This window comes from Phocoena sinus, chromosome 13 (assembly GCF_008692025.1).
Source record: "Phocoena sinus isolate mPhoSin1 chromosome 13, mPhoSin1.pri, whole genome shotgun sequence".
NCBI classification, from domain to species: domain Eukaryota; kingdom Metazoa; phylum Chordata; class Mammalia; order Artiodactyla; family Phocoenidae; genus Phocoena; species Phocoena sinus.
Window position 1 is genome coordinate 20690867 of NC_045775.1, and position 19297 is coordinate 20710163.

At 49.1% G+C, this 19297-nt stretch overlaps 1 protein-coding gene across 2 annotated transcripts in view; it reads right to left on the minus strand.

The window, feature by feature from the left end:
• The window catches only part of OTOF (otoferlin), a 91863-nt gene that overhangs the window by 57031 nt on the left and 15535 nt on the right, over positions 1–19297 (minus strand). For both annotated transcript variants that reach the window (XM_032652674.1, XM_032652675.1), the window contains exons 2-3: positions 17884–17942; positions 5176–5264 (exon numbers count right to left, since the gene is read on the minus strand). In XM_032652674.1, coding sequence (XP_032508565.1) covers positions 5176–5264; positions 17884–17942 — 148 coding nt within the window. The remainder of the gene's footprint in view (positions 1–5175; positions 5265–17883; positions 17943–19297) is intronic.

A 19297-nucleotide genomic window follows, 5' to 3' on the forward strand; every position in this document is an offset into this window, starting at 1 on the left:
CAGCATTCCGTCAAGGAGAAGTCCCTTAGTATAGCTGATTCACTTTGTTATAAAGCAGAAACTAACACACCATTGTAAAGCAATTATACTGCAATAAAGATGTTAAATAAAAAAAAAAAAAAAAAGGAGAAGTCCCTTAAACCTCCTCCCTGACACACACTCCCAGATCCTGCTAGACGCCCGGTGACGGGGACCTCACTACACCCCGGCTGCTCTCACTGCTCACCCATCCACCTCTGCTTCAATCACACAGTAAGCTGAGCTCCGCCTTCTGGCAAATTCCCCTCTCCTCATGCCCTGGTCCAAGCCCTGTTCACACATAGACTAAATGCCATCCCTAATGGGAGGCAATGTAGACAGCAGAAAGAGCCTGGGCTCTGGAGTCAGACAGAGGGGGGTTTGCCCAGCAGCGTCTAAGAGGGTTTCTACCACCTGGCAGCTGTGTGACTTGGGCTGGTTCTCCAACCTCTCTGAGCCTTGCTTTTTTTCCCACCTCCCCAAAGGAGGTGATACTGGGTGGTGGTGAGTACACTCAAGTGAAAGTCCTCTAATACCGCCACACTCAGATGTCACATGTCACAGTGGGGCATGGGGTGGGGCGGTGTTTGCCGTCTGGAGGGCCCATGCACACTGGTCTCCTGCACAGGGTGGCCTCTGGGGGCAGATGTGCAGCCTCACAGAGCCAGAGCAAGCCTGCGGCCCAGAAGATGGGGCTGGGATCCTGGGAGCTAGCAAGGGCAGAGGACTGAATTCACCATACCCACAGAGGGTGGCTTGTGGGGCTTTAACTCTTAATAGTTACCTGCTGCTTCCCCCAAACAAAAATAAAAAATAGTGGTCTTTGAAATGGACAACAGATGTGATCTCAGTCTTATGTTAAGGATAAAGAAAAGCATCCACCACCAGAGGAGTGGATAAAAAAGATGTGGTGCATCTATACAGTGGAATATTACTCAGCCATCAAAAGGACAAAATAATGCCATTTGCAGCAACATGGATGGACCTAGAGATTGTCATACTGAGTGAAGTAAGTCAGACACAGAAGGACAGATATCCCATGATATTGCTTACGTGTGGAATCTAAAAAAAAAAGGGTACAAATGAACTTATTTACAAAAGAGAAGTAGAGTCATGGATGTAGAAAACAAACATGCTTACCAGGGGATAAGGTGGGGGGAGGGATAAATTGGCAGATTGAGACTGACATATACACACTATTATGTATAAAGTATATAATGAATAAGAACCTACTGTATGGCACAGGGAACTACTCAGTACTCTGTAGTGGCCTATACGGGAAAAGAATCTAAGAAAAAAAAAAAGAGTGGCTATATGTATATATATAAAACTGACTCACTTTGCTGTACACCTGAAACTAACACAACATTGTAAATCAATTGCACTCCAATAAAAACTTTAAAAAAATAAAGAAAACCATTTTTTATAAAACTTCACCCTTTTTGCACATCTGTAACGTACCATCCAGGTATGTTACAGGGTGCTTGCTATGAGAACACAGGGTGCTTGCTATGAGAACACAACTTCAAAACAAGTGCCCGTATGCTGCTTCCAACAGAGCGTTGCCCCTCAACTCCCTTCCATAGATGTTCTCTGGGGAAGGAGCTGGTGCAGGAAGGAAAGCCTTGGGTCTGGCCTGCCTGGTGACCCCGGAGACCACCTCCTGCCCCGATCCCAGCTGCCCTTTGTCCAGCCTGGCTGGAAGCTCAGTGGGTCAGCGTGGAGGAGCTGCCTGGGAGACGGGCCCTCCGGATGGCAACCCCCGATTCTGGAGGCTGGGCTGGCCCCCACGGAGCGGCTGGGAAGGCCGAGCAGGGGCAGGATTCTCGGGTAGTTAGCCAGCAGCGAGGGGGGCCCACAGACTGACCACAGTTGCAACCAGGCACCAGGGTCTGTCAATAATTCATTGCTTTCCCCTGGGAGCTGGTGTCAAGTGCCTGAGGCCTCACCAGGCCTCCACTGCTCTCCTGGCTCCTGAATTATTCAGGAGCCCCAGGAGACTGGTGCCTGGGTCAGACCAGCCCCCCTCCAGGGTTCTGGACAGGCAGAGGGGGGTGGCACAAGATCCTCTGGACCCAACACCACGTCCTCACAGGGAAGCCCAAGGCTCTTGTAAAAGGACCTCATTCAAGGTGGGCGGAGCAGACCTGGAGTCTCCTGGCCTGGGTGAGGGGTCAGCTTCTATGCTGCCCTCTGCTTCTAGAATAAGTCCCTTTCTCTGTGGTGGGTGGTGGTGGGATCAGGCCCACAGGTTCTAAATCTCACGCCAGCCTCCTTTACCTCAGTTTCCCCAAATGTACCAGTCATGTGACTGGGTTCCTGGAGAGCCCTGAGCTCTTCAGAGAAGAAGGGCCACTCGAATTCCTGTGCCCAGATGCTCCTACCCTGTACGCTCTCTCCTCCTGACATTTACTCATTCACTCATTCCACAAAGTAAGGGGGGCCTGCTGGGTGCCGGCCACTGTTCCGAGCAGCGGGTGAGGCTTTACTGGTTGCCGTGCCTGGTGCAACCACCAGAGGCTCCCCAGAGGCTCAGCTGCCCCATCAGAAGGAGCCTGGTCACTGAGCTGGGCCACGGTGGTGACAGAGGGCAAGCACTAGGTGGCCCTTTTCTTTGGCTCTGGGAAATAGAGCCCAGACTCCAGGGTGGGAGACTGAGGCCCACCTGACTCCAAGCACCTGCCCTCCCTTTCCCACCCCCCGAGCTGGCCTGTGTCAGGTGGGCCCTGCGCTGTACACGAGACCACCAGTCCTCCCCACCCCAGCTCTGCAGCCAACAGTGCCCTGGACCTTCTCCAGGCTTCCAAGGAAACAGCAGGACCCACTTCCACCAGGTCCAGGCCTCCCCTTGTGGGGTTTCCTGCCTTTTCCTGGGTGGGGGCATGGAGGGCCGGGAGAGAGAAAGGAGAATCAGAGTAGGGACTCCCCACTTCTGTCTCCCTCTTGCTGGTGTTTTAGAACGACTCATCGAAGCCTTATATTCCAGCATACTCACTGTTACAGTAGTTGATTCCCTAAACAATTTACCAGATACTTCTGATTTGTTTATAGCAAGAGTTTTGATGTTTTCAAGCATTTTAGGGATTGGTCCAGCAGCTTTCATTTAAATGGTTTAGCAATCTCTTCCACATCCTGGGTTTCCACCATCACTGTTCACATACCCTGGTTTCTGGGAGTTTGAGGATTAGGAAGGGGAGGAAGGAGACCAGCATCCTAGCCACCCCCCTACGGCCGTCTACCCCTGTGGCCTCAGCAACCTCTCCGAGGCTCACTTTCCCCATCTGCACAGCGAGGGTTGCCCTGGCTGAGCTCCGAGGCTCCCTGGTGCTCTGCTGTCTACCGTGGGTCCTGTTGGGATGCCTGGAGCTCCTCCCAGCCCTCAGCTTCCGATTCTGCTTCTTCCTCCACATCCACCTTGCTGTGTATGTGCCTGTTTCTCCTGTTCTCACAGGTTACCCCGTCTCTCATCCCAGGGAAGAAGGTCCTGCTTCATCTTGGGGGCCCCTGGTGGGGTGTCTCACCAATCTTTCTTGTGGGTGCCAGAGGCAGCTGCCTGAATGATGGGATGCCCCGATAGGCCTCTCTGCTGGTGGGCCTGGAATGCCCACATCCCATACCCAGTTGAGATCTCTCCGGCTCCCGATAAAAGCCACAGAATCCTTGGAGGTCACGTGGTTTGGCCCTTCCTGACTCAGAAATCCCCTCTACGGCATCATGGTCCACTCCCTGCTAACCCTCTCCCCGTGACAGCTCATTGGTTGGAGAGCTCTGGCCATCTTTCATCTGTCTGCTGTCCACCAGCAATGCAGCCCTGCCCTGATCCTGCTTCTAGGCACACATCTTTCCTCTTTCACATGGCAGAAAACCTTCTTAGGGGGCAGACATGGTGCCCTAACCCCTCATCTTAGTATCTCCAATGACTAGCACAGTGTCTGCCTGGTACAGAGTGTTTCTCAGTGAATGTTTGATGAGTGACTGAAAGGATGGACCAAGGATGGATGGATGGATGAACATGTCTTCTGTGATTTTCTCCTCTAGGCTCTCATCCCCTTGTCATGAGGCAAGATTTAAAGACCCTTCCCCCTGGCAACCACAAGGCAGTGCCTACTCGTGCTCTGTCCAAGCAGCGTGGGGACAGTGGAACCCTTGCCCCTCACCTCTCCTGCTCTGCTGGCTCTCCTACTAACATGGCCTAGGGTTAGGTCAGCTTTTCATTCATTTGAGGTCTTCTCCCACTGTTGAGTCATACTGAGCTCTCAGTGAATAAAACCCCCGCACCATTTCAGATGTGTCATGGTTCGGCCATGACCCCCTCTAGCTTGTATAAGAAAACTGGCTTTCGAATCCAAGACAGGAACTTACATGTACTACATTTAGCCACCATTACAGACGGTTCAAATGATTCTAATTTTGCTTGTCGCCCAGAGAGAAGGATGGGAACTACTTTTGCTGAACCCCCGGTAGTGGTTCAGCAAAAGGAGGTAGATGGGCTCCATTGCAGAATGTAAGCTCCATGAAGGTGGGCACCTTGCCATCACAGTAGGCACTTAGTAAACATGGGGATTGAATGAATGAATGAACATCTGTCTCATTTAATTCTCACAGCTTCCCTTTGAGGTAAGTACTTATCCTCTTTACACATGCAAACATTGAACTCAGAGAGGTCATGCAACCTGCCCAGGGTCACACAGTAGATGACTGAGCTGGGATCTGAGAGCAGGCTTTCCTGACTCCTAAACCACTGAACCAAACTGCCTCGGAGCTTCCAGTCCTCCACAGGTGTGACAAGTTCACTCTCAAGGCTACAGATAGGTGGTCTGTTGGAAGGTATTATCACCTTCTCTGATGGGTAACTGTTGCCCAGCATGGTGTAAAGGGGGAAAACTTGAGGAAGGGAACAGGAAGCTGTGCCAGGACTGGGGACAGAGAGAGTGAACTTGGCCAACAAGGACTGGGAGGGCTGGGAGACTCTGAGGACAGGAGGGAGCGGGGGTTTGGGGGGTGGGTGGGGGCGGGTCTTTGAAGGTCAATCCAGGCCCCAGTGCGGGTCCCCTTTTAAACTCAAAGGAGGGGGCAGCCCAAGGAGCAGGGCAGGAGCCCCGCCCCTCGGAGCCCCGCCTCTCGTGCCCCGCCCCTCACACCCCGCCCCTCACTTACTTGTTGCTGAAGACTTTGCTGTAGTTGAAGATCTGAATCTCGAGCATCTCATTGCTGTCGATGCTGCTGGCCACCTGCCACCGGAAGGTCTGGGGAGAGAGGAACAGCTGTGGCCTTGGGTGGAAATGACAGGGAGGGGTGTGGGGAGAGGGAGGGGGACGCCTGGTAAGATAGCCCCTCACATCAGCCCAATGTTTCACAGGAATTGGAAGACCAGATGGAAACTGGGTGCCGGGGTGGAGCAATAAACCCTGCTGGACCTGACTTTGAATAACTGAAAATAACCGGAAAGCTCTGGGGCCTGCTCAAGATGCCGCTGAGAGACGTTCAACAAGGGGGATTTGACAGAGCAGGAGGGAGGCAATGACCTTTTGTTTCATTTCTGTCACCAAATTCAGCACGCACAAGAGGCCAGTCATACATAGTAACAATAGTAATAGTGATACTAGCTGCCATTTGTGGGTCTGAACTTTCCATTATGTGGGTCTGAATGCTTTAGATGCATTAATTCCTTTAGTCTTTACAACCACCCAAGAGGCTGGTAACGTGGTCTCCGTTCTAGAGACAGAGGAACCAGGGTTCGGGGAAGTAACAGGACACTGTTTTTAGTGGCCCAGCAGGTGCTGGGCAGGCTTCTGAGGGCCCACCCGGCAAGCGTGCTGCTTCAGAGCAGTTCTTCATTCTCCAGGGAGGACTTGGGGGCTGGGGGAGCACCGAGCCAGCCTGGCAGATCACGGCCGAGTGTGGGCAGGGCCTGTCATGGCCTTCATGTCCCCTCTCTCTGGGGCTGGCCAAGGGCCAGGGAGGACCCTGACATGACACCTCCACGGTCAGCTGGAGCGGGCAGGTGAGGGAGGAAGAAGCAGAGGAGGGAGGGGGGCCTGGGGTGGGGAGGGAGAGGGCTTTGAGAGGGGCATGGTGGGGGGGGACTTTGGAGGCCTCAGACACAGAAGGAAGAAGGCGGGGAGGGGAGCCTGGGAGGCAGCCTGGCCGCCCACAGGCCCCATTAAGCTGCTCTGTTCCTGCCATCTGGAGATCTCCAGCTCAGCAAGGGTATGGTTTCCTTAATGAAGTTGCCGTCATCGGGCTGAAGGGAAATAAACTAGTGTGCGAAGGGCGAACTCATTAGCCACCATGCAGAGGGAGGCGGGTCTGGGGGGGCACCAAGATTTTGGTTTTCTTAGAACCAAGGGGAAGGGGGTGTTTGAGGCACATGAGGGTGTGTGCATGGGATTTTGGCACTTGAAGGAGGGAAGGAGTAGGAGAAAAAGGAGCTGTGGAAATGGCACAGTTAGAGGAGGGTGGTGTTGAAGAGTGACACAATTAGGTGAACACAAAGGAACCGGGAAACATGAAGTCCTTTGGAGGAAAAGGGGCCCAGAGAGGGAAGTGGCTTGTGGTCTCTTCTTGCCCATCGCCAGGCCCTGACTTGCCCGGTGGTCGGGGTGCAGTTTACTGGGTCACCGGGGCTGACAGGCTAAGAAGGCCACCGTCGTGGACCAGTTTGCTGAGCAGAGAGGAGGGGAGTCATCAAGGGCTGGGAGGGGCACCTGGGGGTCCCTGACTGGGGATGAGACTCCAGAGGAAGCCCACCCAGGGGCGCCCTTTCAGAAAGTTTTCAGCTGAGGGAGCACATTTAGCATTTCCAAGAAGAAGCCTCAGTCGAGCCCAGCCAACCCACAGAAGCATGATAAACACGAAAATGTTGCTAATTTGTCAGTGAGCTTTGGGGTGGTTTGTTACGCAGCCCTGGATGACTGTGACAGTCCCCCGTGCTGGCTGTGCCTCTCTCTAGGAGTCAGCCGCATGTCAGGGAGGCCTGTCATCAGGGGCAGAGCTGGCTCCCTGCCCGGCCCTTGCCTCTCCACATACCAGCCCCCTCCCTTCCCGCTGTCCCCCGAACTCCTGGGATAGCTTGCCTGTCCCACTCAGCAGTTCAGAGCCTGAGCAGAGCCGACAGGCCCAGTCTTGTCTCGTTTACTTGGGTCACCCTGCACCCAGCACGGGGCCTGCCGCATGGTAGGCACTCGGCAAATCGGCCTCAGATGGTTGCCTCGCCTGCAGTGCTGCTCCTTGCTGGCCTGGGGGTGAGGCCGAGCTAACTGCCCTCTCCACAAGCTCCTCCTCCTCTGCAAAGCGAGGGTGACGTCACAGTACCGCTTCTTGGGGTTATCGCGAGGCTGGTGAAGCACTAGCGCAGAGCCCGGTGCTGGTAAGAGCCTGATCGACATGGCGCTTTATTACAGTGAATTCTACTGCGTTGCTGTTATTTCCAGGAGCCGGGGCAAGGTCTGGCATCCTTGGGGATGGACACTGCAGGGATTGCAGGGGGCTCCTGGGGACAGAGAGCCTCTCTCCGGCCTGAGGCAGCACCAGAATGATTCTCTCCCTGCAGCCACAGCAGCTGAGGATCGTGTCTTCTGCCTCTGGAGATGCCCTGAAATCAGTGGCCTAGCGATCGGGCCAAGGGAGCCCGCACATCGTCTAGGATCCCACCCCGTGTCGGCCTCCAAACATGCCAGGGGACTCAGGCAGTAGCTGAGCCAAAGATAGCTACTCAAGTTGTCATGAGCCAGCAAGCCCCACGCAGGAGCACACGTTTGCTGAGCACCTCCTATGTTTGCTGGGCACTTCCTGTGTGCCGGGCTCTGCGTGGGGAGGCAGGGGTGTGTCTCAGGAGCTACTCTCTGGGTAGTACTGAAGACAGGCACAGACCTGAAATTGCAGCCCGGGAGAGGAACATTGACAGAGTAAGGTGGCAAGCATTAGGGGCAGAGGGAGGGAAGAGGACCTCTGTCCGAAGTGGGTCTCAGGAGCACCGGGAGTGTGGAGCTGTGACCCAGTTCACCAGCTCTAGGCTTTCCCGTGACCTGGCAGGTGCTGGCCAGGGTGGCGGAGTTCTGCATCCTATCAGCCCCAGCTATCTAAGACTCCACGGAAAGGTTTCCCTGATGCAGGCTGGAGAATGACCTGGGTTATCCTGGGCTTCATCAGCTGGGTTTGAAACCATCCTAAATCAGCAAGGCAATGTCCTTAAAGAGACAGCCCTCTAAATTTGGGGGGGAAAATTTTAGGATGTGTTGCAAAGCTTTAGGGTGCAATGGAAAGAGACTGTCTTGGGAAGTTAGAGACCCAAGACTCAAACTGGGTTTTTTCCTTTGTTCATTCTTTCACTCAGCAATGTTCCCCTGAGCCCTGTGCTGGGTGCCAGGCCATTCAAGAACCACACAGGTATGTTCCTGACCCACGTTGCTCACAGCCCATGTCTTCCAGGTACAAGTGAAGTGGGAAGATGAGCTCTGACCCTCTACCGCCCAGGCTGATGACCTCTCCCTCCTCTGGGCTCAGAAGGCCCATAGTCCATCTTTCCTGTTCTGGGTCCATCTCCCCACTAGACTGAGCCCCTCGAGGGCAGGACTGAGCCTTGTCCACTTTGCAAGTGGCCATAGGCTCTGGAATTAGACTAGGGTTCAAACCCTGATGCGCTACTCATTGCCTGGGGTGTTGCCCACCCAGTGCGTTGCAGTGAGTTATGAGGCTTGCGTAAGCTCTCAGCCCGTCCTGCCGTGTACCAAGCACTCAGTACCTCGCAGCTGCCCTTATTCCTACAATTACTATTGTTATTCCGGCCTCTGCTGGGAGGTCTGGTCCACAAGAGCCTGGTTAAGGCCAAACCAAGCTGGCTTGGAGTAGGCTGGGTGTGGCCATGCCCCCACCCCACCACCAGGGGCCTCGGCTGGCTGCTGGCCTGGCACGAAGGCTGTCTCTCTCGTCTCTGTCTCTCTCTCTCTTTAGCTTCTCCATAGTTGTAGGTTAAATGCAGGATCTCAGGTTCCAGCCTCTGGGAAAGGAGATACCAAGTCCAGGCTCTGTTTCCACCATTGTTGTGCAGAGTGCTGTCTTTCTGCCATGTCCACCCCCCACCGCCTCAGGTTCCTCCGCTGTGCCTGCAGCGGCCCCTCCCATCCTTGTCTGAGTAGAGGAGGGAGAGATGTTTGTTTTCTTGTCTTTTATTTCATTTTCACCCATGCAACATTTCTGTGAGGCAGACAGAGCAAGGAGTCTGACCCCATTTTTCAGAAGGGGAATCTGAGGCCTGGAGAGGTTGAGTGGCCAACCCAAGGGCGCAGAGCTCATTAACAGCTCAGTGGGGACTGTAGCCCAGGTCTCATGACTCCCAGGCCAATGTGCTTTGTACCTCACTGAGCTGGTTCCCAAAGGCCCTGGGCACAGTAAGGGTGAGAAAAGAGACTTGCTGGGAAGCTAGGAGACCTCTGGAGGTTTTGTAAGGGGCAGCTGAGATTTCTTTTCCAAGCTTATTCTGGAAACACTGACAGGCTGGTTCTTTCAGGAGCCAGCCGGGAAAGTTTAGGACTTGTCCACCCGAGGCTGGGGAGACAGGTATAAGTACGGGTGCAGTTCCAGGCTGTCTTTGGAGAGTTCCCCGGGCCCTTCCTGAGCAGGAGGTGGGACGGTTGCCTCCACTGCTTTGTGGGGTGTACCCTGCTGACCAGTGGCAGCCAGGCTGCAAGCTGCTGCTTAGAAGGAGAAATGGAGACAGGGGTGTGGAGAGACCCCGGCAAGGCCTTGCAGGAATGGTGGGGGTCAGGCCAAGCAGCTTTCTACTGCTGCATCCAGAGGGGGCTTAGTATCTAAGAACCCTGGCTTTGCCACTTACAGCTGTCACCTTGGGAAGGACACGTAGTCTCTGAGCCTGAGTTTCATCGCTGTAGTTGCTGTGGAGACTGGATGGAGGAGGCCTTGCTCAGGACACAGCAAGGTGCTACTGTGGGAATCTGCTGCCATTATCTTCCCACGGGGCTGCCCAGAGGGCAAGTGACGGGCAAGTCCGTGTCCCGTGGGAGGGCCTGAGCACTGCAGGTCACTTAGCATCCTTGCCGCGTTCCACCAAGTGCCCGTGTGCGTATAAATTTCCCCAGGTGGGAGCTACTTCTCCCCGCCTCACGGCTGCTCTCCGATCCTGGCATGTGCTTTTGCCCATAACTCCCTGGCTTCCACCCCTTCCTGGTCTCTCTGCACTGACCCGGAGGCTCCCTGTGCCCAGGTTCCTGCAGGGATCCTTGTGTATTGTTGCACCTGCCTCTCCCTCTGGGGCATCTCTACCTGGGCCTGGCACACATCAGGTGCTCAGAACGTGGTCCCGTGCTCGGGGCGGCAGGACTGACTCTCCCCCTGCCCCGTGCTGGGAGGCCCTGGGAAGAGGAAGGACACGGTGATTAACCTGGAATGTCATGTATACCCATGGCTCAGGTGTCCCAGGGTGCAGTTAATGGAAAAGAGTGACAGTGCCCTTATAAGGGGCATCAGGTTGCTGACGGGCTGGAGGTCTGGGTGGACGTGTCCCCTGGGATACTTGGTGAGAAGCAGGGAGTCGATGCTGCGCCTGGCTGACTGGGGGCAGCCGCCCAGGGAGGCAGGGCTGAGCGATTGAGCCAGGCGGCCTGCATTGTCACCCAGGCAGGCCCTCCAGCTCGGGGCCCTGACTGAGGAGGTGGTGCGGAGGGGAAAGAACAAGCAGGTTGTGCGGTGGGGCTCATCTGAGGCTGAGACACCAGGCTTAGTACCGGCAATGGTTCCATCGTCACGACAATCTCTCATTTTGTTCATGGTTTTACAAAGAGACTTCATACCCATCGCCTGCCCCATTTGACAAGTGTGGTAGCTGAGGCTTAGAAACTGAGGCTGAAAGTCATACAGCCAGGAGGCGGAGAAGGCAAGAACAGAACTCTCACCGGGGAGGGTACAGGTTGGGGGCTGTGATGGTCAGTGGTGGCCTGAGCCCAGGTGAGAAGGTTGAGGCCTTGCTCCCCTGTGCCTACAGCTCTGGTCCTACGGACACAGCTGTACCGTGTGGGATGGGCCCAGAATGAGAAGACAGCAGTTCTCAGTGGCCGCTGGAGGCTGGTCAGCTAAATGCTAGCCTCAAAGGGAACAGGCGGTCATGAGGCCCTTTCCAGCCCAGACAGAGCCAGACATGAGGGGCAAGGCCCAGGAAAGTTGGGATAAGCTCTTCTGGGGTCAAGCAGAGCTGCGGCTTTGTGCCAAGATGGTGACTTAGGACTCTGCTGCCTCCCACCCCAAAGTCAACCCCGTAGGAACTACAGAAGCAAGAGGGGAATATGGATTCTAGGAAGTAACAAACAAACATGCAAGCAGGTATGAGAAACCCAGGGGGACCAAAGGCTGTGTGAACTGACATGAGCTGGGGAGTATGGAGGCTGCTCAGCTTGTGGGGGAGGGGTGAATGGAAGCAGCAGTGGGAGAACAGGTTGGAGGAAATCTTTGCAAGTTCTGCTCTCATCACTCCCTGGCACTACCTTGGGGCAATGGTTGCCTGCTCCTTTACTGATAAAACTGTGACAAAAACCCTACTGGGATGAGGTTTAATAAAAATAGATGCTGATAAAACAGCTGCCTCATACTTTCTCTCATTGAACCCCCAGAGCTAGCTTGTTAAAATTCTCGACTGCTTTCTGTCAACCATGTCTCGCCTTTAAGGCTTAGAGATGAGACCCTGACTCTGTTTCTGTGGTGACTGGGCCCCCCTGGTACTCATGCCCACCCTTCAGCCCCTAGAGGCTGACACAGCAGCCTTTGATGGTTGCTCAGTACTCATTACCAGACAGAGTAGCTGATACCAGGGGAGCTCAAACAGGGCAAAGTAAAGAGACTGGGAGAGTATCTCTCCTATAAAAAAAAGACAACAGACTGAACTGTATACACCAACTGGAACAGGATCATTAGAACGAATGGACCATAAAACTCTGTGTCAGCAAAATATAAAACAAGTTCAAGGAATCATAAGAAAAAAGAACAAATTAGTAAACTGGAAGATCAATTTGAAGAGCTCCCTCAGAAGACAGCAGCAAAGGATTAATCAACAAAAACCAGAAAAGCTAAGAAATGGCAGCTAGAAGTAGTACTGACATCTGATCATAGGAGTTGCAGAGGCAAGAACAATATAAAAACTGAATGTTTGAAAAAAATAATGGTGGGGCTTCCCTGGCGGCGCAGTGGTTGAGAGTCCGCCTGCCGATGCAGGGGACATGGGTTTGTGCCCCGGTCTGGGAAGATCCCACATGCCGCGGAGCGGCTGGGCCCATGAGCCATGGCTGCTGAGCCTGCGCGTCCGGAGCCTGTGCTCCGCAACGGGAGAGGCCACAACAATGAGAGGCCTGCGTACCGAAAAAAAATTAAAAATAATGGTGATAGAATTTTTTATAATAAATGAAAGATGAAAGGCCTTAGATTTGAAAGAGCTCACAAAATAGTGCAAAAAAGGAAAGATCAGGAAACCCACAATTAGACACATTATAATAAAATTTAAGAATATCAAAGATAAAGGACTTATATTTGAAGCTGTGAAGGAAAGAACTTCGAGCTTAGAATTTTATAACTGATGAAACTCTCATTCAAACTTGAAGAAATAAGAAACACATTCTCAGATTTACAGAGCTTTAGAAGGATTGCTACATAAAAATTCAAGTGAAAAATACTTTTGGAGGAGGTACTCAAATAAGAAGAAAAACAATTCCAAGAGATGCTTCAAGAGATATGAGAAATAAAGGTGATTAAGTATCTTGGAAAAGACTATTGTTGCCTTTAAAAAGAACAAAGAAGGCTAGGACAAATAAAGGAAAAAGGGAACACACCTTCATAAGAACCTAGAATTAAAATTCTAATCTAGTTAATATCAGCATGAGGATGTGGGCTGAGGTGGGGAAATCAAAGAGGCACAAGAGAGTATTAAAGTACTTGTCACGTTAGGAGAAATTATATTTATTTGAGCTCTCAACAGGAGAACATAAACATAAGTATGGAAGGCTGACTACCTACCTTGAAAACAAAAACAGAATACATAGCTTTTCAACTAACAAAAGAAACTCAATCTATCCAACTGAAAGCTGGAAAATAGGAAAAAAAAAAAAAGAGAAAGAAGCAGAAAGTACAGTAAATGGAAAATATAAAATAAGATGGTGGTAGAAATAAGCCTTATAATAATAGCAATTACAGTAGAGGTAAATGGGTAAAACTAATCAATGAAAACAGAGAGACTCTCACATTGGGTAAGAAAACAAGACCTAATAATCCATGCCCTAAGAAGACACACTTGATTTTAAAAACGGAATTATTGAAGATAAGAACACGAAAAAAGATATACCAAGAAATTAAAAGGATCGAAACAGATATACCAGGCAAACGAACTAAAATTGGCTGCGATAGCAATCTTAATATCTGACAAAATGGAAACTGATGCAAAAAACAACATAAGAGGGCTTCCCTGGTGGCGCAGTGGTTGGGAGTCCGCCTGCCGATGCAGGGGACACGGGTTCGTGCCCCGGTCTGGGAGGATCCCACATGCCGCGGAGCGGCTGGGCCCGTGAGCCATGGCCGCTGAGCCTGCGCGTCCGGAGCCTGTCCTCCGCAACGGCAGAGGCCACAGCAGTGAGAGGCCCGCGTAACGCATAAAAAAAAAAAAAAAAAAAAAAAAAACAACAACATAAGAGACAAAGAAGGATATCAAGTGCCGTTGAGGGAAAAATAAGCAAGATGATATAGCTGTAATGAACATAAAGGCAACTAGCAACAGTTTCAAAACACATCCAGCAACAACTGACAGAAGGGCAGGGAGAAATATATAAATCAACAATTGTAGCAGTAGATTTTATTACAGTCATTATTGAAACTGATAGATCAAGCAGAGAAAAATAAACAGAACATTTGAAGAATGAAATAAAATAAATAATAAGCTTGACCTTACGCAATATCAAGCTTATATAGAGCTACAGATAGAACCCCACAGTAAACAAATTCCTTTTAAGCAGAGGGAGCATTTATGACCATGAATTGTGTCATAAGAGAAGTATCAGTAAATTCCAAAGGATCAGTACCATACAGACTTTGTTCTTTGATCATAATGCAATAAAACTAGAAATGAATAAAATAAGGAGCTATAATTTCATACATGTATTTATTTGGAAACTTAATAACATTATTGTATAACTCTTGGGTTTAAAAGAAAATCATAAAGGAATGTAAGAAAAGTTTAAACCTGAATAATAGTGAAAACATTATATATAAATATTTATAGGATACAGTTAAAACTGCATATAGAGCAAAATTTACAGCTTCAAATACATTTATTAAGAAACAAGAAAAGTTAAAAATAATACGCTTACGCAGAGCGGCTGGGCCCGCGAGCCATGGCCGCTGAGCCTGCGCGTCCGGAGCCTGTGCTCCACAACGGGAGAGGCCACAACAGTGAGAGGCCCGCGTATCGCAAAATAAATAAATAAATAAATAAATAATAATAGGCTTAGCACTCAAGAAGTTAGGAAAAGAACCATAAAGTAGAATAAAATAAATAGACAGAATGGAAATAATTAAGAAAAGGGCGGAAATCAATGAAATGGAGAGCCGCAACAGGGGAGATTAATGAAGCCAAAAGCTGGTTCTTTACAAAGACTAATAAGATAAACAAATCTTTAACAAGACTGACCAAGAAAAACAGAGAGAAGATACAAATAAATGAAATATGAAATAAATAAATAAATAAATAAATAAATGAAATATGGAATAAAAAGGGGGAAATAACTTTAGGCACAGAAAAGATTTTAAAACAATCTTAAAACAGTATGATCAAATGTGCACTAATAAATTTGAAAACCCAGATGAAATGTAAAAATGCCTAGAAAAATGTAAAAATCCAAAATTGGTTCAAGAAGACATACAGAAAGTGAAAAGGGAGTCAAAGAACTCCCCTCCCCAAACTGCCCAGACTTACATGTTTTTACATTTGATTCTTCCAAAATGTCAAGGTAAATTTCTATCTTATGCATATAATTCCAGAAAATTTTATGTATTATTGAATTATGAAAATTTTATGAACATAGCGGCAAAAATCTTAAAATTATTTGCCAATTGAATCTGTGTATTAAAAATAATACGCTATGAAATACACTAAAGGAATATGTTATAATTGTCTCAATTGGTGCAGAAAAAGTTTTTGATAGAGTTCAACAACCTTTTATAATAAAAACTCTTAGTAAACTAGTAAACACAGTTACATAGTAAAATCCTATTCCAGCAATTATTTTTGATGACAAAACTTTAGATGCATTTATTCTCTTTAATATGGAGAATGCAGAAAGGACACCCACCAAAACCATTGCTGTTTAACATAGAACTAGAGATCACAGCCAATACCCTATGGAAAGATAATGAAGTAAGGAGATAGGATTGGAAAGGAAGAGATAAAACATTTCTTTTTGTAGATAATATTATCATATACATAAAAACATAGAATCAATAGATAAACTATTAAAATGAATAAGAGGATCAATATCAAGTTCAGCAAGTTTGCCAGATAAAAGAGGGACTTAAAAAGGAAGGGAAAGCATTTCTCTATGCCAGCAATAATCAACTAAAAAATGTAATAAGATACCATTCATGATAGTAACAAAACCATAAAGCATCTAGGAAATAATCAAGAATACATAAGACTTCTATGTAGAAAACTTTAAAATCCTAGTAAAGGATGGAATAGATGATTTAATATTATGAAGAAAATGACATCTTCCTAAGTTAATTTTTTTTTTTTTTTTTGCGGTACGTGGGCCTCTCACTGTTGTGGCCTCTCCCGTTGCGGAGCACAGGCTCCGGACGCACAGGCTCAGTGGCCATGACTCACGGGCCCAGCCACTCCGTGGCATGTGGGATCTTCCCGGACCAGGGCACGAACCTGTGTCCCCTGCATCAGCAGGTGGACGCTCAACCACTGTGCCACCAGGGAAGCCCCTAAGTTAATTTTTAAATTCAATAAAATTCAATCAAAATTTATTTGGTTTTTGGAAGGACTTAATAAACTTACTTTAAAATTTATCTGGGAGAAGAAAGATCCACAAATAGGCCAACTTCAAAAAAAAAAGAGTGAAGAACTTGCCTCATCAGATATTAAGACATTTTAAAAAGCCATATTAATTAACACAGTGTGGTAAAGTTCAAGAACAGACAGATAGACTAAAGGAATAGAATAGAAGACTCACATAGACTTTAACATACAATAAATGGAAGAGATGATTGCTTGCTTTGCAAGCTGATGTTAGGAAAAATGGTTCCCTTTATAGAGAAAAATAAAACTGGACCCCTATCAAAAATCACATACAAGATAAAAGATACAACTATAAAATCAGAAAATGTAGGAAAATATATTTGTAACCAAGAAGAGTATATAGACTTCTTCAACAAAACTTGGAAACACGCCAGGATTAAGAATTTCTAGTCAATGAGGGGCACCAGGGACAAAGTTAATAGATAGATGGTAGACTGGGAGAGGATATTTCAATATCTTAAACCAACAAGGAGTGGGTATCTAGAACATACAAAGAGCTCTTGCAAATCAATAAGAAAAGACAGCTATAACAATAGGAAAAAAGGGCCAAGAATATGGACAGGTAATTTAAAGAAGAGGAACCTTTAAATGTATCTTTAAAACAACAGTGAGGTATTATTGTTAGCCTGATGAGAATCAGAGAGCTGTATAACACCAGGGGTACGTGAGGATGTGGAAAACAGGCACTGCTAGTGTCAACCATGACAGTCCTGGGTCAAATTAAGTGTATGTATAGCCTATGAGCTAGCAATTCCTGGCCCTGGTGTATATCCCAGAGAAATACTTACACAAGCCCAAGGGGCATATGCATGAGAATATCCATAGCATCTCTGGGGGTGGGGAGTTGGAGGCAAGCTAGGAGTTCCTCATGGGGCGTGAGTACACAGGCGAGATGAGTAGGGTGATTAACTCACCCTGGGTTGACCATGACTTTTCTGCTTTTAGCCCTGAAAATCTGTGTCCCAGGAACCCCCTAAATCTCAGGCAAGTCCCAGGATGGTTGGTCAACCTAATGTGTGTTGGATGTGTCCCATGGAGTACTGTAGAAACAACAGATTAGCATAGCAATGGATGGAATTTAAAAATGGTGCTCACTGAAACAAAAGGAAATATTTAACATGACACCATGCAGGTAAACATAAATTATATGCTTACGAGATAACAATACCAATTTTGTAAGAACACACGGGAAATCAAAAGATACACAGGTTAAACACATTAGAATGGTTGTATATGGAGGGAAAGAATATGGAGATAAAAGAGAATGCGTGCATCCATCTATCCCTACCTACACACTGAAAAACAAGAGGGGACCTTTTAGGGACCAATGAGACAACGTGCCATAAACGGAGGCAAATGATTTTCTCAACCCTCTGAGCCTGAGGTTCGAAAGAACAGAAAAGCTTCCTGCGGAGCCACAGTGGAAGAGGTAGCCCACTATCTCTTGGAGAGGAAGGGGTGAGGTCCGTGTGTGACTGTATTTGTTGGAAGGTGGGTTAGCCTGGCCCTCCATGTGCCCAGGGAACAGGGAAGCCCCTCCAGGCGTGTTGGATGGGCCCAGCTGGCCCTTCTCTGTGCCAGACGCTCTGCACGGGGCTATCCTCTACAGAGGTCCCTGAGAGGGGTCCTGGGTGGAGGGGACAGGAAGGCTCCTCCCCAGCTCCCACCACTGCCTCCTCCCAGGAAGCAAGGAGCTCTGGGCAGGCTTCCCCCCAGGGTGTGGGAGCAGCACACCCCCAGCAGGCGGGGAGTTGCTGGTTCCCCTCTGGGCTTGTGCTACCCCAAGGGCATCCTACCTCTGAGAAGTCAGCCACATCCTCACAGTTCTCCAGGACCCGGGAGTAGAAGGATTGCCCTGGTGGGGAAAAGAGGAAATTATAGTCAGAACTCCCTGGACAGTAAGCTGTTTATTTAATAGCTCCCAATTCAATTATTTTATATGTGAATGGACAAAGGTCTCAAACCATTTAGAAGAGTGGTTATCAGTGGACAGGGCGAGTGAGAAGATATTGAAAGCAGCATGCTTTGATTTTTTTATTGTATACACTTGAGTTTGACATTTTTCAATGACTGTGCTTCACTTTTGTAATTGAAAAAAGAATGCTTTTAAAAATCCCCACCAGCCTAAACCAATGGACCATTCACTGAAGGGCTACCTCCAGGTTGAACTCAGTCTCATTCTGAGGGTTAGTTTGGGTTGTCACCGGAGGGCAGGCTGGGGACCCAGGAGAGGGGTGGGGGAGTACGATGTGCTCTTCTCCCCCTGGAAACACCGGGAGATCTGTCAGGACCAGCGCCTGGCCAGGGAGGCATTGGAGTGAGTCCCCTCTGATGCTCCTTGGTGATGGGGCTCCATCCCCCTGGGAACCACTTCACTCCTCTGGCCTTGGTGGCCTCACCTGTATAATAAGAGGGTTGGTGCAGGGATATCCAGGGCTTGCCTGGGTTTTAGAATTTAGAAGCAAGTCCTAGTTCAGTATGAAGCTGACAAGGAGGCGGCCAGGGGTTTGATGCCAGAGTCAGGTGGATGGTCTGGGGAAGGGTGTGTGTGAGTGTGTGTGTGTGTGTGTGTGTGTGTGTGTGTGTGTGTGTGTGTGTGTATTTGGAGGATGGGGGCACATGGGGAGGGGTTGCAACCAAGATAATGAGGAAGAAGCTATAAAGCGAAAGCTAGAGACACAGAAAACAGATGTGGAGTAGACAGATGGGAAAGAAAGATTCTTTAGCACTAGCCAGGGACAAAACAAAACAAAACAAAACAAAAAACTAAAAAGAAAAATCTCAACGACAAATCCCGAGGCAGCCAGGGGAGGAGAGGAAAGCGTGAGGGATGGTGCCTGAGCCTCTTCTAATTTTCCCCACAGGCAGCATGCGATACAAATTGAGACTCAGGTGAGCATGTCTGTGCACTGGGGCTTCCCCAAGGAAAGCCTGCATAATCAAAGGCCCTTTCATCCTGGAAAACGGTAATGAGCCTGGATATGGCTGTGTTCAAGCGTTTCCCGGAGTGAAACTGAGCAACCCAGCCGGAGGGGAGGGAGGGAGGGACAGTCCAAGATGGTATTACAGGGTTCAAATATGCATGAAGCCACTGGAGCTCAAACCTTCCCCTGCTTGTGTATTTCCTATAGCCTTGTTGGAAAAGATGTAAAATACTGTGAAATCAGCCATTGCAAAATTTATACATCAGGGCTCTGTTCTGGAAAGCAG